Raw genomic sequence first — 25,748 nt, forward strand, 5'->3', positions numbered from 1 at the left:
GTGGTGCATAACATATCCATCATGCTTCAGTTCTGTCACGAAACTTGTAAAAACCGAATGGAATGAGTAATGAAGGCATTTCACCCTTTAAATCCCTTTTCATAATTCATTCCGTCAAATAAACTGAATCTATAAAGTGTTCCTGTGCATTGAGAAGATTATAGCAAATACATCCTAGTTTAGGAAAGGCTTAAAGGAATGTGTGTTGTTTGGTTTGTTTGGATTTACTCAAAATTTGCATGCAGAAACTGAAGACAGTGACTATAGCATGTTTGCACTTTGAGTGTTAGTTCTTTTATCTTTTATAGTGAAGCCAGGCATGGATCCGCAGTGGCATTATCTACTGGCTCCAGCAGAATATGAATTGTATTGCTGGTGGTCCTTGTGAATTATGTTTTTTGAAGAGGGGGGAGTACCATAGCTTCTCCATCACTTTCTGGGGCTTTGTATGCACCTGCTGCAGTCATAAAACATAGTTGTCATAAACATGTCATAAACATACAGCAGTCTGTTATGGTCTGAAAAAACTGTGTGAATCAAATAGTTTTCATTTTATTGTAGTGTTTAAAAACAATATACATACAACCACCTGCTTATGCTAAAAAAACATTTGTGTCAATTCTGTTTCAAAATAGATTATTATATCTACTACAAAATGCTCGAAGATATGCAAAAGAACGGAAATTGTTTTTGTTTAGTATACTCTATAGTTTACCGCTTAGAAGAGCAGAACTAGATTCCAGTAATATAATTGATGATGTTAATAGCATAAAGAATTTTAATTCAACTTGAAATATTTGTATTTTTAGTGAGATTACTGATCTTTTCTATTGCAGAGTTTGGTATCATGGCAAAGTCCAAAACATTGTTGAGACCAAAAAAAACCAAGAAGTAAATTTGCAATGATTCCTTCACAGGTTGTTTTTTATATTTTTGTATTCCTATTATTTGTTTTAACATGATCTCACTTATGTGTGCCTTGTGCATTGAGGCTACTGTAAAAGAGAGAATGTTTATGTCATTTTGCTCATGAAACCAAAACTAAAAGTTTATTTTGGTTTGTCAGAACGTAACAGTTACTAATCCAGCACGTGGTCCTGGACGCTAGTTGTTGTTTTTTAGGTCTCTTGAAAGGCTGCACGGCAAAGACGCACGGCTGCAGTCTATTGTAGCATTGACAAGCACTCCTGCAGGTGTGCACTGAGAGTGCTCTTTTATACCGTTTGTGCATGTGAGAGGATCCTGTGACCTTCTCTTTGTGTGCCGTGGGACCGCATAATATCTCTTTTTGAAGAGCTGGGCGGATATAGGCTTCTTTTAACTCTGTTTCTATTTGTCTCCTTTTGATTTTCATTAGGCTGATCAGGTGAAGCGAGATCTGTTTATCGACATCCAACCATTCCCCTTAGCTGAGAAACGCACACAAGCAGGGCAAAAGCGAGACAGATGCTGGGTAAGTCTGCAAACATCTGCAGTTCTACAGCCTTGAGTCCTGCTCTCATTATAACAACCCCTGAGACTGGTACTGTATGTGTGAGAATGGAAACAATCAGACAGAATAGATAATGGAGACTGCAATAGACCGACTAAATCAAATAGGCAAAAATGCTTGATAGGCAATTTTTTCAAACCTTCACCCAATGAAACAGCTTCATAATTCATCAAACACACAGGCAGCAGGCGGCAACCCCCCCTCCACAAAAAAACACATTTTGACGCAGTACATGACTTTTCCAACCAAAGAAACTATCTAACATTTTAATATTATGTCAACATCCTCAAAAGCATAAAGAACACAAATATGGGAATTTCAGTGACCAAAATCAGATCCAAATGTGGTTGGAAGAAAAGTTGTATCAAACCTGTAATGCAAAGGCCACAGATGTCTAAAGAATCTTAAACAGACAGCTGACTGACAGACAGATGTAATTGACAGCTGTAATAATCTCCGCCTGTAGTCATTTAGTCATTTTGATGTTTCCACATCAAAATGACCCACTGATCCACTTAAATTCATCAGTTATCCTTTGGGCGACATTGTCGACTGAACCGACCCAGGTGCCCTATCTGAAATCGTTCAGACTTTACAGATTACCTCTGTTCTCTGGATTACAATGAGAACTCAATGTGACAAAGGTGTTTAATTGAAGCCGACGCAGAGATCTGACATTTGAACACTGTGCACCGGACTGATCCCACATGCCTTGGGCGATGGTCTGAGGACCTTTAAACATCCGCCTGGTCTTTCTGGTTGACCTGTGGCTCTCATCCATGTGGAAAACTAAATGAAGAGAGAAGAAAATGAATGCATCATTCAATCACAAACCTGTTGCTGAAGATCTTAAAATTATGATTGTCAGTGAGTGTGTGGCCAGTGATGCTCTGAGAGAAGAAGAAGGACATGAAGTGTGAAGATACTGTGGTCAGGTAAACATTACACCTTTAAAACGATCACCTAAGTCACACAGTCGTGGCTAAAAGAGATATCCATCATTGAAAACTAGTGCCTCAAAAGCAAATGTTATACAAATAAGGATTGTAATGAGCTCTCGTGCTTTTTTCAGTGACGAAACACGTAAACATGTGATTTTCAATAAAATGAATAATTCAAAATCTTTGAGCATCCAGCCAATTAACCCTGAAAATACCAATGGAAACATTCAGGGAGGATGAATCACATCACTTGTTCATGTAAATGAACTGAATTTAATGAGATCTGATTCTCTTCATTTTGATGCCAGTTTAGTTTTTGTGTCGGTCACCAAAGCGACTGTGTTTTTATCTCTGTTGTCCTGTGTGTGTGAGCATGTTTTTTTGTTCGCATGCAAAGTCTAAAGCCTCCTCTCGCCTCAAAATAACGTAAAGGTCACACATAAAGGCTTGTCATGAAGCCCCGGTGTCTGATGTGCAAATGAATCAACCCGTATGCTGGCCCTGGACATGATTTCATGTGCAAATGGCCCATGAGTGATGACAGACCCTTTATAATGACAGTCTCATCTACATGAAATCCTTTATGTGGTTGGAGTGCTTCATCCAAGTAGATTTTTGACATTTCAGAAGAAACGTGGATTAAGGATGACGGTGGTTTCCAGGAACACTGCTTTGCAAACTGATGCAAGAATATATCTTGCATTCAGGGAAATGTAACAACATGTTGCTATGTTTTTACTTAAAAGGAAGGAAAAGCCATTTATCAATGGGCTAAAATAAAACGTTTTCTTTTACCATTGGCAAACACCCTCTTCTTGCATAAGAACATTACAATATTGTGTTTAATTTCTCTGAAATTGGATGTAAATCCTTTTGTCGTTTCGCTTCCCGTGTGAATGATTTACTAATTGTGTTGGAGAAAAGATCATAAACCCGTCTTCCCCAAATCACACAATCCAGTCTCCATGTCTTTATTATACTCTGGTTCCTACATGTAGGTACCTCCTTTAATGTATGTTGTTTTTAACAATAGTGTCTGCAATGAAAATAACCGTGGGTTCGATCGCCCAATGAAGGAGGATTAGCAAGCACCACTAATTATGCAGGCAATTTCTAGACCATTCACGCATAATGCTGTCTTTCCCCATAAATAATACTTAGCTAGTTTATTTACATTCCCTCCATGGGGTTCTTTGATAACTAATAGCATGGAATATAATTGCCCTCATAGGAATCACTGCGTCGTAATATCACAACCAAATGAATCTAAGCAGCTTCCAATTGAACGCACAGCAATTCACTGAAGGAACAGCTTTGATCATGAGATCTTTTACTGTTGATTTGTTTAAAAAAGGGCTCACACACATAATGTCACAATGTCTAAGAGCCAACATGTCAACATTCTCTGTATTTGCAAAACTGAAAATCCACCAAAATGAGGATATTATTATTTGGTCTCTCAAGTTTGTTGTAAAGAAAAAATAAGATCTTTTAATTGACTCTAATAGTTGTTGTTTCTGTCTGAAACAGCAATATGATTAAATGGGATTCTGGTCATGTATACATCACGCCACTAGAAAGAGCTGTTTCCCTGTTTACAATATACATGAACCAAATTAACCAATAGTCAAAAAGTCAAAATCTAAATTTCAGACACTTGCTTAACATACATGATAAGTAATCTAGAAGTTATTTCAAACCTTGTTGCTACATACAAAAGTTTCTCATGAAAAAATCTCCCAGAATATTATATTAGCTTTTTGAAGCCCAGGTCATGTTTATCACACAAAGCCACGTTCACAGAAACCCATAAGTAAGTCTTCTCATTTTCTCTCTCTTTTTTAAAAAATCCAAGAAAATAATCACTGAAAAGCTTGTTTTCCTTTTGTGCAGGTTGGGTGTGTGTGGGATGATGGACACTGTACTAATTACTCTCTAATAGCTGTTTCAGACACATCAGCACAAGGGTTGAACCAGCAGGAGGGTACAGAGAGAGAACGAGGGACAGACTGACTCATTGTATATTTATAATTCTGCGGTCTCATCCATTCAGATGGCTAAGCACTGTCAAAGAGCCAGCATTCATCGGTCTGGGAGAATTAGCCTTCGGTTCAAAAGATCCATTGTTTTTACCTTTTCAATAGTTTACATGGGCAACAGGAAAACCTACTGGTGCAGTAAACATCGGTCATAGAGAATTTAAGGGCAACACAGTACCAAACCTATGAAACACAACTTAAAAATATTGTTGTTGTTGTCCCCTCATTATTTGTTTTTTTATTTGTTTATTTCTAATCATTATATTTTTCCTTAAACTTACCTACTTCTGTAAAACTGGCTGATCTGTCTTATTCGAGACGACATTGTTGTGTGCTGTAGCACTAAAGCACCCCATTATGCAACCAGTTCTGAAAGTTGGTTTACTGGGAAAAATCAATGTTTCTTGTCTTGACTATTTCAACAGTTTAACTTATTTGATCAATTGTTCATTTTAATAAATGGTGTATTTAAGTTATTTAGTTTGTGTATTTTGCTCTGTGCTTATTTTTTGCTCTAATGGAAGAAATAAGGCACATGGGGACTTATTTAATATGACTTATACAAATTAATTTCTAAATATTTAATTCCATATAAGCAAAAATAAACATATTTAAAAAAAAAATGGTTACAGAACAGAGCAAAATACACAAATTAAATAATTTAAAACAGCATTTAAGTTATTTTTTTCTTGCCAAAAGACTCAAGGTCTGATTTATATGCCTTATAAAAATGTATTTCTAAATAAAGAATACATTTTAGTTTCTTGCTGAATAACCTTTTTGTGTATTTTTGCATGCTGCCAAGCACTTCCTACTGACCACGCGTCTTCTGTCTCTTTGCGAAATGGTGCCACCCACTACACGCCGATCATCACACTGACCAATCACGTCCGTTCAGAAAGCGCATAGAGGCGGAGCCTAATGTTCTACTCCGCTCTTCCTCATTTTATTATCTCTCTACAAACATTCGCATTGTCGTATCTCAGTTTACAAAACTTATTTTTTATTTCCACCATCGGAAAAAACAGAATAATTCGAAAGCAATTCTAATCATAAAGCTCGATAAACATGCCTCAACTTTTGTCGTGACAAAATGGATTCGTCTACGGTTACGGCGTCACGTTACAGCGGCGTCCAACGTCTTGCGAACATGTCAACATGGGCACGTCAACGCGCGTTTAGCGTTTGAAAAATATAAAGATAGACTCTTATCTTTTTAAACTCAGGTAATGTTTCTGCTTGTGTTGTTGTTTTGTGTGTTTATTGTATCAGACGTGTTCAACAGCGAGTGTATTCATTATACCGGCGTCACATTACGTCGTTTCTTCTTCTCCTGCGTCTTAAATGTTGTAAACTGCCTCACGATACAACACTCAATATTAAGTAACAGCTGCAGTGAACTGAACGTTGCTTTCTAGCAAGGCGGGTCACGAGGGTTTAGAGTATCTGGTTCACAGGGTCTGTCGTGTTGGGTGTTGTTGAACGTCACTGACAGTAACCGGCTACAGCCGGTTCAGACCGTGTTGATTTCTCTTCCTCCCCTCAATTGTTTCATCATGTGTGTTGAAACCGGCAGATTCTCTTCACATCGCTCGTAATCTAAACAATCTGACACGTTATTCGCTTCTATCCGGGTCGGTCGCTTAGTTTCCGTTTCTGACAAGATTTAATTAAAGTTTCTTGTGAGTTCTTTATAAAGAAGAGCGTTTGAGTATCACACATCAGGTAGTGACACACTGAGATGATACAGATTTATTTTCTGCTTCACGTGGATCAGATTGAGTTTTGCATTGGGATGAGTTGAGTTTATCTTCAACTGTGTTGTAGGTTCGTACTCCTCCGTGTCAGCCATGGAGAGTGCTAAAGTCACTCTGACTGTGAGAGGGACCACAGATTTGGGTAAGTGCACGTCTTTTTACTTATAATAGTTTAATAAATATGTTTTTTCATTTATCTGAAGTTGAGGATGATTGTAGGAAAAGTGGGCACATTGTCACATTCATTTCCTTGATGTAAGTATCCAGCATATCCTAAACTATTATATAACAAACTATTATATATTTAAAATAGTTTTTAAGCTATTAAAAGTGCATTAAAGTACATTTAATTAGAATTTCTAGGAATTTCCTAGAATCTGACACATGACCTAAGTGCTGCAAGCACAACTCTCTATCAAGTGCTGTATAGTATTATGAAGTGTTACTTATTTGATAGAATAATGAAAAGGAAACGTAATGATAGTACAATGTTTGTTGTAAAGTAAATACATTGATATTTGAATAATAATAAGAAATAATACAACTTTGAAATGGATACTGCCTTCACGTTTACTATTGGATGCTGTCTTTATTTTTCTACTGCAGTAGTAAGTCTACACCGACTGCATTCACAGCACATTTCACTTCTGTAGTGTGACGCAATTGAGCACGGAGCCATGTTTAGTGGGAAATTATGTTTTTGTGTTCAACGCTTTTTAAGGTCTTGATTTAATTGGCTGGCGAAAAGCTCATTTTGTTAGTCAATATAATTTGACCCCTCCACTGTGGCCTTCGTTACATCAGCTGTGAAGTTGATTCGGAGCTAAAGATTTTTTTGTTTTTGATAGAATAACAAAATAGATATGAATGGTTAAATGTAAGTATTTCATTAGAAATATTTATGAAATTGATCATAGATTTTATGCAATCGAACATCAGAAAAATAAGACCGGCAACCAAAATAATTGATGTTCTGGCAATGTATAACCGAATGCGTTTTTGGTTTAATTACAATTCTTAGTGTAAGATTATTAGACTTTATTTGGGGGGCCGCAAAGCACGAAAAAAGTTTGAGAACCGCTGATTTAAATGTTTTTAGTCTAAAATGATTTTTGCTGGATTTAGAGTTCTATACATTTGATTGTATAAACGCAGCACTGCGCTGGCAGCATGGATTATCAATAAATGTTTGGACCTCATATCCAACCTCTCAATTCTGGTTGGAGCATCGAGCTGTTTCTTAAAGGCTGTATGTGTTACTTTTGCATCAGGTGAGGTGATCGCAGTGGTTGGCAGTTGTGAAACCCTGGGCAAGTGGTGTCATCAAGAAGCTGTGACCTTGCAACCAACAGAGGAAGACGGGTATGTGTCGCATGCCATTTTTTAATTTGTTTTTCATTTTATTTGACCTTGACACATTAGATTATATGCTGTTGTTTTGCTTGTTTTGTCTTGTCAGCACCCTTTGGAGAACTACCGTTCTGGTTCCTAGAGGAGCTGAAACCAAATATCGATATTTCAAAGGCTTGTTTTTTGAATCTAAGGTGAGATAGCTTTAAAGGGTTCATGTACATTAAACTTGAAATGTAAATTGATAACCCTGTGTGATTTCCGCTTTTTCATTTATTGTTGTTTCTGATGTTTTTATAATTATAAGACACATAGTAGACAGCACTTGACACATTCAGAAGACTTGCATCACTTTTAGACCTGTCTTTTACATGTTTATTTCTTATTTTAAGTTTGTTTTTAAAGATGTGAGTTTGCAGGGTTTCCAGGTCAACCTGTTCACAGCTGTAAATCTCTTTTAGCTAAACTCAACTCTTTTCTTGAAAATGTGGTTTTCTGGAATGTTCCCTGCAGGTTTTTTGCAAGCCAACTCGTGGCCATTTTGTTGAAAATTTTTAAAACGTTTTCACTTCTTCTTTAACTATATGCAGTTGCTCTGGTGTATATTTGTATCAGTATACACAATGCTTAGCCTGTGATCTTAGTCAAAAGTTAAAATATCAATAATAATAATAATAATAAATATCCATAAAAAATAAGTTAAATCTATAACTACTCACTAAAAACAGTTGGAATTGACCCAAAGAAAAAGCCAATGCTGGGTTGTTATAGCACCGACCCATTGTTGGGTTATATTAACCCAATAAATTGGGGTACAAGTTTATGAAATAACTTATTTGTTGGGTTATTGCCAACATGTTATTTATTATTTTAGTATTATTGTTATATTTGTTGTTTATTATTATTAGCCACCCTATTTATTATTATTTTATTCCATTGTAAACAAATAATGCACAACATAGAAATACCTTAATAATTCTTTATTTCCTATACAATAAGTTTTGGTTGCAGTTGTTTTATTAATTTACTTCCTTTTATCATAAAGCAATTAAGGATCAATTTACAAGAATCAAATAAATAATAAACAGAACAGAGGCTAGTCTATCTTATCCAATTAGAAACTTCTTTATCAAAAGCTACCAAACAGCGGCACTAAAAGGCTTAGCATACTCCAAAATGTAAAATAACAAAACGCATCAACTGCTTGTATAAATCGGTCTTCTTCCAGCATCATGCTTTCAACAATAACAAATATTTAATAGGAACCGGTTTTATCCCCAAGCTGCAGAACAGGAAGGTCTTCCATTGCTCCTCCTGATACTGAATGATGTTTGTTCCAACCTATAAACAGATATTTTCCTTTGTAAATAGTTATGGCAGTTAAGGCTTCAGGCTCCCACTTCTGAAGTGTTCCTTTGAATATAATCTCCAAAAGATAGATAAACATATTGAAGGCTTGTCAATGAAGGCCATTTCTGCAAGTCTGTGATTACCAGTTAACGAAACCGCGTCTCAGGCAAGCACCATCTTGTTTTGGTAAATGAACGCCATAAAAATAAGATAAAGATAATAAATGTACAAAATAAAAAGTAATTTGAAATCCGGTGCTTTTGACTGAGTGGTAGGGCTGGAAATCGATCCAAGAAGAATTACAAACGTTGGGCTTTTTCGTCCTCTCTTACTCTCTAACGATGAGCTCCGTATGTGTGTGAAGAGAGCTGCACATACATATATATATATATATGTATAACCCACAGTCTCACAACATATTTACTTGGACATCTGTTTAATGCTGGACAGAACTTTTTCAACATCTGTCTGCACGACTTGCGTTTAACTTTAAATGCGAAGGTGAGAAAGAGCAATAGCAAAAAACTGTGTGTAAAGGAGTCTATCAGTCAGTAAAGAGAAGAGCTACTTAGTACCTGATCTCTAGAGATCTGTCTGTCATTTACACTAACAGAATACACACAGTATTCTTACATATTTTTAATACAGTTTTGTGTACACTGCTGAGTAATTTAAAAAAATAGTTGATGGTAAGTTGACCTGTGCTTTATTTTGAAAACTGATTTTAAATTAGATTATAAATTATATTATTAATGATACATTGGAATTTCAGGAGAGGTCTGACATATTTGGTTTAGGTTTTTGTCATAGAAACAATAAACAATTCATAAATGTAGAAAGTGACAGCTTAGAAAATTGTAATGCATTAAAAATAAAGCTTATTGGACAGGAATCGAAAACAGCAGGAATCGATTAAAAAACAAAGCGATGCGGCGTCCCAAACAATTACGTATATTGGCTATAAAAGCAAGTGTTGCAGATTATAAAAACATTCGACAGAGATGAGATTGTGTTTCTTATGAAATATTACTGCATACAAACATTGCATGGACATTTAATAAGTCTGTCAGCAGTGGCGCCAGTCGACTGTTGAAATTTGTTACAGAAACTAACTTAACTTCAGTTAAACACTGTCAAAAATGTGATGCTAATGTTTTTCATTTTATTCAATGCACTTTTCAGATGTCAACCAACTGGCTGGCCAGCAGAAAAAGAGATGACTATAACGACTCATATTCTCTTTCTCTTTCAGAAGTGTAACTTTGGTTTAAGTGTCCAAAGTGGGGGTTGTATTTTTCAAAACCTGTCCATAACCTTAACCCCCATTTGGATTTACAGAACGCAGGTGGGCCAGGTGAAGTCATAGTCAATAGATGGGAGACCCATCAACAGCCACGCTCATTGAGTCCCTCAGGTATCTTAACCCAGAAAAGTGCACATGTTTAACACACGTCATAAAGGCCCTGCCTTCTGCTAACTACATTCAGAGCAGCGTTCCCTCTTAACTCCATGAATATGTTAAAACATACAAATCAAAATAATCACAACATCCAGCGTCCCCTTGTTTAGCTTTGTTTCTATTGTGTTGAGAAAACCTGGTTGTTGTTATCTATCCATTATTTTAGTTGCACCCTTACTGTAGCATTACGTAGGATTTGCACATTTTTTGAGCTTTAAGCAGCTTCACATTTTTCTTGTTTAAAGCAACAGTTTCCCAGGCTTTTTGCCACGTTTTTAAGCATGGTAAACATTATTTTAAGTTATTTAAATATTCAGACAAATTCACAAACTTTTATTGTCAGATTTATGTAGAACTAATCTCTTCACAGTATTTCCGTTAATGCCTGTTGAATTATGCCTGCATTTATTACAACCAATTGTTATTTTCTTGTTTACTATAAATTGTAACATGCCATGAATTTTGCTACAAATGGTTAGTTTCATTGAGTACAAAGCAAAGTTTTACACGCATGAAGTACCACAGAGCATCCAAACTAGTCACTTGCTCTGTACTGGTGACTCTTTCTTTTATAGTTGTGTTGTACTAGCAGTTGATCTTCATAGTAAATCATGGCCTTGTCTTGCAGAGCCGGAATATGATATTGATGACGGGCATTTTGGAATGCAAAGTGAGTTTTATATCCAATTTGTTTATTTGACTGATATTGTCTTGCACCTGTTTTAATGGTTTCTAATCATGTGTGTCTGTGATCTGCAGATGATGCTGAATGTTTGGACTCTGGATGGTTGACGTGCCAAACTGAAATTCGTCTCAGGCTGCATTACTCCGTGAAACCTCCAGTATCTATCACTAAAAAGAAGTTCAAGAACTCTCGCTTCAGGTAATGCTTTTTGCTCACGGATTCTAAAAACCTCATGAGCTCAACTGTTACAGTTTTCTGTCTGGCGTTGATGGGTTCTGGATAAAAAATTCAACATTATGATTGAATTAGATGTCCCATTATTGATCAATATTTGTTATGTTTAGATTGAAACTGATGGTTGAAGGCATTGAAGAGGAAGAGGAGGAGAGCCCTTTAACGACATGTCATAAGATGACCACCACGTTGGAGATCAGTATGATTAACAATGATGGATACAAATCTCGTCATTCCCAGCCCGAATGCGGATACGCCCTGGAACCCTCACAGTGGACAGAGTACAGCATTCACACCATGGACCCCGACAACCTGGAACTCATCTTTGAATTCTTTGAGGTGAGTGAAAAAAGGAATAGTTTGTTCACCTGGACAAAAAAAAGTCAAATCTATAAAAACTTAATTTTTACTACAGTATATGACAATTAATTTCAAAATGAAACTGCTGGTTATACTTGTGTCGTGTCTTTGTGGTTAAGGAGGACCTGAGTGAGACCGTGGTTCAAGGTGATTCCCTCCCAGGCCTCGTGGGCACCGCGTGTCTCTTGTCTTCCTCGTTCGTGGAGAATGGCAAAGATTTCAGTTTGGTCACCCTACCCATCATGAGCCGAAACTCCAGACAGACCATTGGGAAATTCAGAGGTAACATCTATAAAGCCTTATGTGCTGCTGTTTAGACTTTAAACCTTTCTTTAGTTTGACCTCATAAACTCATTTGCATTCCTGACGCCCATGATGGTATCTGTCCTTTCTGCTGCATTCGCTTCTGTCAACATGTCACAGACTGGTTGTGTAAATAAAGGTGGAAATTAATCACGACAGTAAATACTTAATGTTGGCCGCCCAACGGGCATTGTTGCCTGGTAGCTACATACAATGTGATTAAGATGTTGTTTCTTCATTGACGTGTTTATTAACCTAAATGCTTTCACTCTTGATGGGATTTCAGTTGATTACCTGGTGATACGTCCAATCCAGGGCCTGCAGTGTGATATGAGACATTGTTTCAGCAAATACTGGAAGAAAAGAAGCGCGTTAGATGTTGGACATAGAGGGGCAGGCAGCACACATGCACATAAGTGAGTAGCAAAAATATAGCAGTCTTACCAGGATTTCCCCCCCAGAATTGTCATCATATCTTAGCTTTTTAGTTTTGTTGTATCTACAACAATTTGTATTTAATTTTATTTATATAACAATAACTAAGATATAACTATTTCAGTTCAAAATGTTATATTGTATATTTATAGATTTTGAGCTTTTATTTAGATTTTAGTTTAATTATTAGCAATTTTCTTATTCGTGTATATCATTTATTTTTCATATTGGTTTTATTCTTTTTTATTTTAGTTTCAGTTTTACTTTGGTTTTTATCATTAATTTTATCAGGTAATTAGTATAGTGCTTAGCTCAAACTATTTTTTATTAAAACTTTTTTGCTTAGAACAACATTTAAATGTAAGTTTTTCATACAATATTCAGGCCTGTATTTTTTTATTTTATTTAACAGGAATGCTTTAATAGTTGAAGTAAACTGTAATTACCCTGATCATCATTATCATAATGCAAAATAGAATAAAAATAATAATTCAACACAATATTTATCTATTATATCAAAATAAACACATGGAATTTCCCTTCAACATAGGCTCCTACAAATGTACTTTTTTGCAAAAGTGTTATACATAGTATGATGAAATATGTCTCTATATAAAGGCCACTATTTAGTTTCATCTGTTTTGCTGTTTTGTGTCCTAAGGCTTGTATTTACTTTCAATTGTTTGAACATACTGGTTAAAACAGGGTTTAAGCACTCGCCTGTGTGCTTTACCAAATAGAAGACAACATGTGTTTAACAAAAGCAAATGGGTTTGGTCCTTAATGTTTTCTTTTGTTTCAGACATCACAAGATCAGGGAAAACACCATTGCCTCGTTTTTAAGTGCCGCTAGCCATGTGAGTGTATATAAAGCCACTCGACTTCAATTCATCATGACTTTTGATAAGATTAAAATTACAATATATCGCTGCCATTAAATCACAGGGAGCCGCTTACGTCGAGTTTGACGTTCATCTCTCCAAGGATTTAATTCCAATTGTTTACCACGATCTCACCTGCTGTATTTCAACAAAGAAGGTAACCGCATCACTTTTACTTGTGGGTTGAAGTGTTTTGTCTCAGATCGGGGACTTCCTGGTGTGAATGTGCTACATACCATAAATTGTGGTAAACACTGAATAAAATAACAAACAAACCACATAAACAATCTCTTCCTCTGTGCTGTTCATGTGTTGCGTTATAGAAAAATGACAAGAATTCAATGGAATTGTTTGAAGTTCCTGTAAAGGATCTGACCTTTGACCAACTTCAGCTTCTTAAAGTAAGTCAACTACACATTAAGTACAATTACATCAATGTTAAATCAATATTCATCTGTATTACTGTGTTTGTCTTTCACAGCTTGCCCATAGAACTGCTTTGGTTATTCAAGACCACAAAGGTAAAAAATGACCTTGTTTTTTAGATCTTTGAGCGCTACAGAGTAATAAAGTAATAGATGCAAGCCTAGTAAAAAGGAGTTGGTTAAAAACAATTATAGTTTGTTTTTATTGTGTTGCTTTGTCTAGACTTGCAAGACGAAGAAGATTGTATAGATGAACACCAGCCTTTCCCTTCACTTTCTCAGGTATCACCCCCACCTTTCCATTTTTACATGTTCAAACATAAAACTAGATTTTATGTAGCACATAAATAATAGGAGTTTATGCTAACGTCTTGGTTGTTTGATCGCAGATATTCCAGGCCGTTCCAGAACATGTGGGATTAAACATTGAGCTAAAGTGGATCACTCAGTTTAAGGTTTGTTTGCCTCATACAACGTGTGCATTGTTTTGATCTCACTAGGGAGGGAAACACGCATTGTTGATGTGTCCCCCAAACAGGACGGCACCTGGGATGCCAATCTCTCCACCTACTTCAACATGAATCAGTTCCTAGACATCATTCTCACATGCGTGCTGCAGAACGCCGGAGACAGGAGGATAATCTTTTCCTGTTTCGATCCTGATATTTGCACAATGTAAGATGTCTAGCATGACAAAACTGGTTCTTGCTTTTTAACAATTTTCACTCACATTGTGTGTGCATCATACATTACGAAGACCCTTAAATTCGACCATGTTTTCTCTGCAGGGTCAGGCAAAAGCAGAACAAATATCCCATCCTGTTTCTGAGCCAGGGTGTGACCGACATCTACCCCGAGATAATGGACATCCGCTGTCGGAACACGAAGATCGCCATGAGCTTCGCTCAGAGCGAGAACATTCTGGTGAGATCACACATGACCAGATGGTGCAGCAACACATCTGTGGCAGCTGATACTACACAACAAAATAGCTGTGAAACTGCTCACAAAAGACGCTCAGTATGACAGCGTAATGAAACAGAGTTTTTACACATTTAGGTGAAACTAAGAGATGTACTAATCATGTTTCGTTGCTTCCATGTGTTTGTTTGCTAGCAGGCTGTCTCTTACGGTTGTAAAATGTGGTTTAATTTTTTTGTGTAAAACTTAGTGTTAAATGGGATTGAACGAAGATGAATTTATGCTAAAAATAAAGTTCTTGCATCTTCTCACAGGGAATCAGCGCTCACACAGATGAACTACTACATCACATGGAGTTTATCAAAGAGGCTAAATCCAAAGGGCTGGTGGTCTTCTGCTGGGGTGACGATAACAACGACCACGGAAATAGAAGGCAGTTGAGGGACCAGGGCATCCACGGGCTTATATATGACAGGTTGGTCTCAACATCACGCAGCATATTGCAAACACGACAAAGGCTTTGAGAATGTACTGTTCTTTAATCTATTGCTCAATTTCCAGGAGTCTGTGTGTACGTGACTTTATCAGCCGGCCTGAAAACATTCATGGTAACAATATAGCTAGATAGATACAGTCTTCTGGAAAACAGCTACATTTGCTAAAGGTTGTTACATAAATAGTCTAGTTGGAGACAATAACTATACTTACGTGAATAGTTTTGTTTTCAGTTATAAGGTTTTTAAAGAAGGTTGAGTTGATAGGTTGAGTAAATCTGCTTTGTCATTATTAAGGCAAATACATTAAATCTACACCGGCCTGATGTTAAGGAGTGGTCATCTTTTAAAGCCATTATTACAGGTGCTTGCTCGTAGTTGCGTGTTGACTCTTTAAACATCGGCAGTGCTTACGTCACCCTGTGCCTGTATTTCTGTGTAATTGACACCATACTTTATGGGCTGTTGGTACAGGCGTATCAGCAGCACATTTTCATGTTAAACTGCTTTTTAACCCGGCTAAAGGTTAAACTGATAAATTATGTTCTGTGTTTAAATTACACAACAGAAACCATTTGTACTCTTTACTTTCACAAGTTATGTTGAGACAGAACTTTTATCCTATAAAGATTAAACATTAGTCTGATCATATCTTGTAATCTGAAAATATATTTTTCATGACAACATTTTATGTTGATGTTGATCAACTGATATTCCTCTTGACTATGACTATATCTTAATAAATGTACAGTAATCAGTGTAAAGAGTACACCCCTTTTGAAGAGTAACAATTTAAAACAATATCTCGATGAACACAAAAACAATTTCTATTTATTTTTATATAACATCTGTTTAACTTATAACATGAAAGTAAGTTAATAATATAACTTGGAGAAGAAATTTTCAGTTATACCCGAATTAGGGTGATGCAAAAATGAGTACACCCCACTGAAAGTTTCTGGATCAAATATAAATTTAACAAGAATTCAACCACGGGTGAGTCTAATTGTGACCCTGGATCACAAAACCAGTCTTAAATTGCACAGGAGCATTGTTAGTAAAAGACATAAGTACATTGTATGGGTCAAAATTATCGATTTTTCTTTAATGCCAAAAATTATTAGGATATTAAGTAAAGATCATGTTCCATGAAGATATTTTGTAAATTTCCTACCGTAAATATATAAAGACTTTATTTTTGTGAGTTTTTGTGAGCCTCCCACGGTGCCTCTGATTGACAACTTCAGAGACAAAAGATAGATGTTGCAAAATGTCGCCAACTTGTTCATTCCATGCCTAGAAGACTTGGTGCTGCCATTAAAAATCATGGAGGCCATACAAAGTACTAGATGTAGTAGTTTTTGTTGTGGGATGTACTCATTTTTGCATCACCCTAATTTGAGTAAAACTGAAAAATGTGTAATATAAGTTATATTATTAAACATACTTTCATGTGGAAGTTAAACAGATGTTATATTAAACTTTTCAAAGGGGGTGTACTCATTTACGCTGAGCACTGTACCTACTATCTAGCTATGAACCATACTAATGCATTTTTTAAATATTCCACTTAGAAATTATCATAAACATGCAAAAATTATCACATCCATATATTCTAATATTTCAGATTTAGGAGATGAATACACCTTTGGTTCAAGAGTAATGTCACATTTCATTTTTCCGTGTGAACATTATTATCTGTAAAACCATGGAGTGATAAAATGGGTGGAGTTATTATTTTCTAATCTTTTAAGTCATGCCATGTAAGCATATTGAATTTTTATTAGGTCTGTCAGAGCTGCCGGTGTTTTGTGTGTCTGGCCACAGGTATCTTAACCTTAAATGTAAATAACCCATGAGTCATTTCAGCCGTCCAGCCTGTGCAGTGGCTTGTGAGGAGGCTCATGAAGAAGTAGTTAAAGAGTGCCTCTGCTTTGCAAGGATATCACCACATTTCCACCCCAGCATCACGATGGCCACTTTTGCATTTTATATACATTATTCAAACAGTGTTCACATGGACTTCAAATATGTGGACTTTGATGCTTATACCAAAGTGACCTGTAAGTGATTTCCTAAGTGATTTCCTAATCTGAAATAATTTGTGCTGTGCCTTCTACTAAGCAACCCAATTACAGGCTTCTCTTATTCTGTCTTTCCCAACACATTTCTCACATCTCTCAAATCATTTACTGGTCATTTGCTTTTTTTTTTTAGAATACATGAATGCTTGGTGCCAAAATCCAATGCTTCAACTTCCTCTGATGCCAGTAATGTTGTCTTCCTGTCGTCTTTGGTTTTTAATTGGCATTTGGCTGCTGCCCGACTGATCTCACTCACCAGCTAGCAGCGAGAGAACGCTGTTGTGTTTAACAGCAATGATGTGAGGCAGTACAACTTTAAGAAGTTGCAGCGGGGCTAAAATACTTAAGCTGGCTTATTTTGATTCATACGCTTCGGTTTACATTTCAGCTGCCTGTTACATCATTCCCAGCACTAGATGCTTCCGCTTTGTCCGGGTGATCTTTTTTGACAGAACTCCGATTCCCATGCAGACGTGCATTTTCACTTCCCCTGTGGATTATTTCAGAATTAGAGGTCTTAAAAGTGCATGAATCCACTTAATGTGCCTCAATGATTTAGTCATTGAAGAATACATTAATTTCTGAAAAGCCAGCATGATTGACCTTATTGATAAAGGCATGAAAGAAAATTGTCTATTTATTTGGAATGTATTTTTCTTCATATGTATGATCACGCTGTAAACTTTACTGCGGTGCCAGAAGGTTAACCACCATTTTTTATTTGGTTTATCTTAGTTTTATAACATATATATTGGACAAGGAAAGACCTTAAACCGAATGAATTGGTTTAGCGTGAGCATCAGCGATAGGTCAGACATTCAGATTGCCTAATCATAACATCATTTGTGGTGTAAATCTGACAATTTATACCAGAAATAAAATGCATGATTTGTTGACGATAATGCAATGAAAACTATGAAGATTCTACTACTTGTGTTTTTAAATGATTAATTTGCCCTCGGTCACAACCAATGTACAGTATGTTCACTTTTTTGTAGCTGTACCCTGGTTAGATGACAGTTCTTTGTTTCCTGTTCTGTCCTTAAACTTGCAGAGAGTTAGAAAACACTGTGTTCTTTCTCCGTATCCACAGAATCTGTGAGGATAAGACCGAACAATCTAACATCTTTAAAGTAGAGGAAGATACTTCTATAAAGGAGGTCATCTCAGAGGAGACGCGACAATCATGTGCCTGCTCCACCTACAGCATTCCCTGCTCTTCCACACCTTGTGTGGGGAAAAGCCGGGAGACCAACGGAGAATCAGACTCCGGCCTCAGTTCCTCATGAGGATCACTCGCCTCATCCACTTCTATGCGTGAAACTCATGTCTTACCTTCCCACAATGCAACAGAACCAATGCACATATACACTCTGTCATTTAGCTAAACTTTACTTGAAACTTATTTTGATGGCGGAGGACAGGTGTGTAGAGAATGCTCATGAGAAGAATATTAACACTAGCTTTCTCAAAAGCCGCAACATTTGTTTGCTGCATTTAGTCAGATTGCTGTATATTTTAATGCAAAAGTAGTATATGTAATGTTCAAATGAAATTTCATTTTAAAAAAATGCAACCTTTAAATATGTAGACGTCTCAAGAACGTCCATTTCTTCTCTTATTCATTTCTCTCTATTTTATCTGCGAAATAACTATCGACAGTATACAATGTAGTATTTCATGAACAACAAACGCAGGGGTATTAAAATGTATGTACTGTGCTGAGGGCTGTTTTATTCTTGGCATTGTCACCTGTAGACAGTAGACACACTCCTGCTTTAAAGAAATATTTGTTGATCAAAACCACTTCTGTCTACAGATTATAAATGAAACGCTAATTGTTTCAACAGATCAACACTTCATCAGTGCAATTCTCATACTGTATTTACTTGTATATTGATGTGTGAATGATTGTTTTTCTGTAATCTCTTCATGCATGTAAAAACAATCAGTGTGGTTGAATGCGATCACAATAATACTGCTGTTTTGACAGGCAGATCATGCATATTTGCTGTCATGCGCCACACTGGACTTAAGCAACTGAACGAATCCACACTCATTATATAGGCATCACTGTGCCAAATTAGAACAAAACCAACTCTGAGAGCAAAATAAACTGATTCCATGCCATTAAAACTCTTTTTTTCCTAAAGTGTTTAACTCCTATTGGAAGTCAATGTATTTATTAAATATTTAAGGGTTTTGCTTCAGATTGATTCCTTACCTAATCTGCTCACAGATAAAATAGTTTAATGATGGGCGTTTGATTCTCGGCATTTAAAACTTGAATGTTGGAATAAGCTTTTATCTTATCACAGGTGAAGCGGTCTTTGATGTATAATGTCATTCTGCAGCTGTGACATTCTTCAATATTTAACACTCTGCTCTGGCTGCACCGCAGTTCCTCTTTGTTCTTACACTTATTACATAAGCAGCAAAGGAAACAGGCTTTTAAACTACACACTTTTACATTACCTCCTGAGCTTTCTGCATTTTCTTGAGTCACATTCCTAAGAATGCTGTCTAGGTAGGCAGGTCACCAACACTTGGAATTGTCTTCCACAGATCAGAGTACAGAGGTACATAAACAAAGCCACCGTTTCCTGAAATGAATTGTTTCCAGCAAAAATGTGATCTTACAATGAACCCAAGTTCACTATTTTGGAAGATAAGAAACCCATAAAATAAAGGGTGCTTAGACAAGAAATGATTTGACATAATGTTCTTGATATTAAAAGTCACTTTTAATACATTTTGGGATACATTTTTGACATAGCCATGTTGTTTATACAAAGTATACACAATTAAATTAATTTTAAAAAGCTGATAATGTATTTTTGAACACAAAATCAAACTATTTAGTATGGCAATGCACAGCGCCATCTAGTGTTCAAAACTATTCACTTTTTCTATTAATTGTACTTTTTTTCTTAAACAACCTCGTTGTTAAGTTATGTATATAAATACATTACAATATGTATTCACAAAAATGTGATTCCTATACCTAATATGCTATATTAACATATTTCAAAATATCCTATGATAAATTAAGTAAATAATAAAATAATGAAGCTTCTCTACAGTATCTGCACCACAGATGCACAGGGAAACATTCTTCTCTTTTACCAATCGTCCACATACTGGAATAATCCAAAATAAAATATTATTTATAATAGTTTTAAATAAAGGCAGGAAACAGTTTTTTCAAATCATAAGTTTAATGTAATGCGATGTAACGGTAACGGTTGCAGTATTTCGTAACAAGCTTTTATGCGTGTACATGGGAGTTGTAGTGTATTTGTTACGGACTTTTTTACACAAGCGCACGTTCCACCACAGTCTTTAAACTCCAAATCCCATGATGCCTTGCGTGATCGGTCTCAACGCCTACGCTTAATAAACCGTACGACGGTAATCCTCCGCTGCAATAAGGGATACACGGCGAAAGAAGCGAGCAAATAAGTGAAATACAGACAACGGTGTGATTTTACCACATTTATCTCTTGAAAAAATGGACAATTCCGGAAAGGAAAAGGAGGCGATTCAACTTATGGCGGAAGCCGATAAGAAAGTGAAGTCGTCCGGCTCCTTTTTAGGAGGAATGTTTGGGTAAGATTATAGATGGTGCCTTATTTATCTGAAAAATGCTTCCTGATTTACACAATCAAACCACTAAACAGTAATATTGCATAACTTTGATTTGACGTTTAATAGACAAGTGCATAATAAATACAACGGAGCACTTGTGTTGTCTCTGGATCAGGACCCTGTGGCAGGCCTCTTTGCGCATTACAGCCTAAACCGTCAATACGTATCTTTAAAAAAACGTATGCATCGATTCGTTTTGTAAAATGTCATCTTTCTCGTTAATATTATTGTTAAAATTGCATTCACTTGCCTTATGGTTTTTGGATCAGTAGTGTTTGGGTTTGGCGCATTGGTGGCGCAGGAGCGCTGCGGTATTAATCAGCTCGTGGTTTAAATCTTATTTCATGCCACTATAGTAAAACAAATGTGTTAAGTCATTCATTACAATACATGTTTATTCTGTTTGTATTGTTATGAGCATGTCAGTTCTTTATTGCAAGAAGCAGTAAGATTGAAATGACATGCATTAAATCCAAAGGGCCACTTTTAATTGCAATGTAACACTTCAAACTTTCTGACAAACATTTTGCATTATTGTTGAATTATACACAATTTAGTTTGTACTATTTTTAAGTCATTGATTTAAGAAAACATGAAATACTGAACCAGTTAAACAAACCCACAGAATTAATCTAGGCCATTTATCAGTGTAACCAGCCAAAATACTGTGTGTGTCAACTTTGTCCAAATATTATAATTTACAGTATAATTAAAGTATTGAAACGCTAGCACTATGTATACAATACTTGGAAATTTAAATCTGAGGATGACATTAAAACTAACTGAATGTTCTCCATCTTTCAGAGGGAATAACAAAGTGGAAGAGGCGTGTGAGATGTATGCCAGAGCGGCCAACATGTTCAAAATGGCTAAAAACTGGAGTGGTATGTGCTTGAAATGAACAAAATTCATGGGCTTTAAAAATTAGAACTTTTTTATAAGAATTTTGGTAGTATTGATGGGGTAGTATTGCAGCTTTGATAGCCCTTCAGCTTCTTACTTTGTTTTAAAATGCCTACCTGGATAGTAAAAGACCTTTGTGGTGTTGTTAGGCTTATTATGAGGCTTATTAAATATTGATATATGTGCTGAAAAGATCTTTTTTTTTTATGTAGCTTCAGGAAATGCTTTCTGTCAGGCGGCCAGACTTCACATGCAACTCCAAAACAAACACGACTCGGCCACCAGCTATGTCGATGCAGGGAATGCGTTCAAAAAAGCGGATCCACATGGTGAGGCAACCTGCTTTATTGTATCTCTTGATTATTATGATTGTAGGCTCGATTAAATTATTCATTGAATTGATCTTATTGTAAGCCGGCAGTCTTTGAACTGATACAGAAGAAATAACGTGGGTAGTAAGGATTTAGCCTGCGGTGAACTTCTTTTTTTTTGTGTATGTGAGCGTACGCGCGCAGACGAATGCACAGCCTTGCAAAGTATACTCCCTTTGAATCATACGCGTACATGTGGGGTTTGACGCATGCGCATTACAACATATTGGCTATAGAGGTCGATTTTTAAGTCTAACACCAAATACAGTTTAAATCTTTTTAGAAAATATTTATAAAAACCTAATATAATATAGGCAAAAAAAAACTCGCCATGGAAGGTACAAATAAGCCGCCTTGAAGTGATGCTCCCAGGACATGGTTACCACCTGGCGGTTAAGCTAAATACTGCGAGAAATGCGAAAAACGCTGTCCCTTGCCTACGCCACACGTTAAAAAAGAAACTATACTTCGGGCATGATGCTTTGTGGGGCATAATAATACCGCATTGTACCTTTTATTGCTGGTTTTACTCGGGTCAGTCAGCTAGATTACATTGAAAACAGATGTGCTTGACCACTTAAAATTTGTTGCAAGATCAAAAAGAATGCATCTAAATATACATTTTGAAGCAGTGCCTGTGTTTTGGTGGGTCGCCTCCCCACTGAAAGATTCCTTTCCACCTAATACAATGTATACAAAATCGAATGAAAAAGCAGTTTCGGTCTACTGCATTAGGTCACGGCTATGACATGACTGATCAACCAAAGAGAAAAGGCTTTTTATTTCTTCTATTATGTTAAGAAATAGCAATAAACAAAACTAGGCCAAGCAAAATAATCAAAGTTCGATTTAAAGGACATTTGTGTTCATGTTTGCACAATAGAAAGCTCTGGTTGGCTTGCCATAGATAGTCATAGTCTGGTTTTCAAGCTTGGGTTCTCAAGCGATAGCTAGTTACTTATTACTATATTTCCCAAACATGATGGTAAGCATGCATATCTTTGTTGTGTTGATGTCAGAAAGTGCATGTTTATATGCTGTAAGTAGTTTTTAACCGTCACATGTCTAACTCTCTCCCTCCTCTTCTCTTTAATGCTTGCTATTAGAGGCTATCAAGTGCTTAAACGCAGCCATTGATATTTACACAGATATGGTAAGATGTTATTACAGCAGTTTAATTTCTGTACTGTGTCATCTGGGACAAACAGCAGAAACGCTCACAAGGCTGTTTAACTGAATGTCAAGAAACCTTCTTTGTATAATAAGACACTGAATGTATGCTCCAGCTCTACAATTTGGAGGAAATCTTCCTGAAAGTTGCCCAAAATCTGAGCCACGGTAGTCTGTCAGGCTCGCTGCTCTGTGTTATACATACTGAAGGAAGGAACTAATGTTCTTTAATTCTGTTTTCAGGGAAGATTTACCATCGCTGCCAAGCATCATATCACAATCGCGGAGGTGTACGAGTCTGAGCTTGTGGATATCGAGAAGGTACAAAACCGCATCGCATAATATACTATTATAAACTATTCACGGTTGTACTGGATGTGGAAACACACTCCTATTAGACAGAATATCATTGACACTCTTTTTGTCATATAAAGGCGATTGCACATTACGAACAAGCTGCCGACTATTACAAAGGAGAAGAATCGAACAGGTGAGCCTCCTCAGAAGCCAAGCTACTAATGTTCTCCCATTGTATTTTTTATAGTGTTTGACCTTTTTGCTTCATGTACAGCTCTGCAAACAAGTGTCTTCTGAAGGTGGCGTCATACAGCGCTCAGTTAGAACAGTACCAGAAGGCCATCGAGATTTATGAGCAGGTATGCCATCTGTTGATCTCCCGCACGCTTTATAACGCTTGCCTAAGCAAAGGTCCCCGAGTCACTCTGGAATTTCCGTATGTGTCCGTAAACAGGTTGGAACCAATACCATGGACAATCCCCTGCTGAAATACAGCGCCAAAGAATACTTCTTCAAAGCTTCCTTGTGTCACTTTATCGTCGATGAGCTAAACGCAAAGGTCGATCAATGAAAGACTCAACTGTATGTTAACATTTGGAGGAGGCGGTGGATGAAACTTTCTGTTCTTTCTGTTGTAGCTCGCTATCGGAAAATATGAAGAGATGTTTCCGGCCTACTCCGATTCAAGAGAGTGCAAACTTCTGAAGGTTTGTGACTTGAAAACCGTGTTCTGTTATAAGGTCAATTTTGACCCAAATATGGAGTCAAAATTGTTAACTAAAAATCAAAATGACGTTGTGTAAAAGTCTACAGTAATGTGTGGTTTGGAATGGCGTTCTTTGCTTTTCTAAGCACACAGTTTTCACCTGGTAGACAAAAATATAAGGCAAAAACTGTCAGATACATTTCAAAAGAGTTTTGTCCTCACAGAAACTTCTAGAGGCATATGAGGAACAGAATGCAGAGGCTTTCACAGAAGCAGTAAGTCTTATCATTAGAAAAATCAATTTAATGCTTGCATGGTTTCATCATATACTTCAGTGGTTTACGCGTGTCTTAGGTGAAGGAGTTTGACTCAATCTCACGCTTGGACCAGTGGCTCACCACCATGCTCCTGCGGATCAAGAAAACCATTCAGGGCGACGAGGGCGACCTGAAATAATCTGCGCAGCGGGGTCGTCGCCCACCGCATGGCACCCTTCTCCCCCTCCCATTTCAGTTTTGTGCAATGGCCAAGTCCAGGTTTCCCAATACAGTATGTCAAAATGTATTGCTGCAAACATTTCTAGAGAATATATAAGCCTGCATTGATATTCAGTTATATACAACAGCGCATATCAGAATTTAGCTCTCCAGTTCAAAGACTCGGCCTCCACACCCCACAACCTTAAAGAGGGAAGTTTATAGATGCAATGGGGATTCGAGGTAGTCCTGCATTTCTTTTGTAACAATCATAGGATTGCAACATGCGAGATATGCATGAAATGTACAGATATAATTGAGTCAGGAGATTTGTCTTTTATTATTTATAGAAATACAAGTTGGTTTTATTTGTTATTTTTGTTAGCCTGAAATAAAGCAGTTTTCTACTACAGAATGTTGAACATTATATTTAGTGTTCAGTTCCCCGATAAAATAAAGAGAAGGAATTGTAACTTCTTAATCGTAAATATTTTTTAAAATCGATTCTGTGAAATGTTACTTTAGGATGTTATTTATATTTTTAATAATCAATATTTATTGTTGGCAGTTTCAAATCTAATTTCAAAATATTTTCAATTGTTTTATCCATCATTTCATTTGCACTGAAATGGAGGTATTTGTGAAATCCATATATAACCTTTAATCCCATGCTCTGTATTTGTATAGTGATGTAAATGCATAGCTCATATCCTTCACTTCTGTGGTCTTTAGCAGCGCATGTCATTCTGTGTTTAAAGTGTTGTGTGATCGTCCGTGTTTTATCATATTCTAGAATTTTTAAGAAGCCATTGAGACTTACCAAACAATGTACTTTACCACAGAGCACCTGCTGTCTTTGCTGAATGTCTGTGAGAATGTACAGAATAAAAACAACTATTGAAACAACTGCCCGATTGATGCATTTTAAAGCCGGGTTATCTTTCTGCTAATGGTTTGTTCTTGGCTA

The 25,748-nt window shown here is 36.6% G+C and overlaps 2 protein-coding genes across 4 annotated transcripts; both read left to right on the plus strand.

The window, feature by feature from the left end:
* The first annotated feature begins 5,389 nt into the window (after positions 1–5,389).
* Positions 5,390–19,412, plus strand: gpcpd1 (glycerophosphocholine phosphodiesterase 1). 3 transcript variants are annotated; one of them, XM_056764153.1, is made up of 20 exons: positions 5,390–6,197; positions 6,300–6,371; positions 7,501–7,591; positions 7,689–7,773; positions 10,268–10,343; positions 11,017–11,058; positions 11,148–11,271; positions 11,418–11,646; positions 11,787–11,949; positions 12,257–12,386; positions 13,208–13,262; positions 13,351–13,443; positions 13,610–13,687; positions 13,768–13,807; positions 13,935–13,993; positions 14,101–14,166; positions 14,250–14,386; positions 14,500–14,635; positions 14,947–15,107; positions 18,304–19,412. In XM_056764153.1, the coding sequence occupies exons 2-20, from the start codon at positions 6,323–6,325 to the stop codon at positions 18,497–18,499; spliced, it is 2,010 nt and encodes a 669-aa protein (XP_056620131.1). In that variant the 5' UTR covers positions 5,390–6,197; positions 6,300–6,322; the 3' UTR covers positions 18,500–19,412. The 3 variants fall into 3 exon arrangements, with proteins under 3 accessions (XP_056620131.1, XP_056620130.1, XP_056620132.1); XM_056764152.1 differs by having other exon boundaries at positions 5,390–5,698; XM_056764154.1 differs by lacking the exons at positions 5,390–6,197; positions 6,300–6,371 and having other exon boundaries at positions 7,544–7,591; positions 10,182–10,343.
* A 1,172-nt stretch (positions 19,413–20,584) lies between these two features.
* napbb (N-ethylmaleimide-sensitive factor attachment protein, beta b) lies at positions 20,585–25,687 on the plus strand. The gene is made up of 11 exons (XM_056765233.1): positions 20,585–20,819; positions 21,663–21,742; positions 21,974–22,090; positions 23,239–23,285; positions 23,546–23,623; positions 23,737–23,792; positions 23,874–23,958; positions 24,054–24,158; positions 24,238–24,306; positions 24,530–24,580; positions 24,660–25,687. Exons 1-11 carry the CDS (start codon positions 20,722–20,724, stop codon positions 24,759–24,761), a joined length of 888 nt encoding a protein of 295 aa, XP_056621211.1. The 5' UTR covers positions 20,585–20,721; the 3' UTR covers positions 24,762–25,687.
* The last annotated feature ends 61 nt before the right edge of the window (positions 25,688–25,748 follow it).

Source organism: Triplophysa dalaica, chromosome 13 (assembly GCF_015846415.1).
Source record: "Triplophysa dalaica isolate WHDGS20190420 chromosome 13, ASM1584641v1, whole genome shotgun sequence".
NCBI classification, from domain to species: Eukaryota; Metazoa; Chordata; class Actinopteri; order Cypriniformes; family Nemacheilidae; genus Triplophysa; species Triplophysa dalaica.

Excerpts from the sequence above, each read along its gene's own strand:
- gpcpd1 (XM_056764153.1), top strand. The coding sequence starts at position 6,323 with ATGGAGAGTGCTAAAGTCACTCTGACTGTGAGAGGGACCACAGATTTG. Across the intron at positions 13,263-13,350 it reads TTTTAAGTGCCGCTAGCCAT|GGAGCCGCTTACGTCGAGTT; the intron begins GTGAGTGTATAT and ends ATTAAATCACAG. Across the intron at positions 13,688-13,767 it reads ACCAACTTCAGCTTCTTAAA|CTTGCCCATAGAACTGCTTT; the intron begins GTAAGTCAACTA and ends TGTCTTTCACAG.
- napbb (XM_056765233.1), top strand. The coding sequence starts at position 20,722 with ATGGACAATTCCGGAAAGGAAAAGGAGGCGATTCAACTTATGGCGGAA. Across the intron at positions 23,793-23,873 it reads AAAGGAGAAGAATCGAACAG|CTCTGCAAACAAGTGTCTTC; the intron begins GTGAGCCTCCTC and ends CTTCATGTACAG. Across the intron at positions 24,159-24,237 it reads TCGATGAGCTAAACGCAAAG|CTCGCTATCGGAAAATATGA; the intron begins GTCGATCAATGA and ends TTTCTGTTGTAG.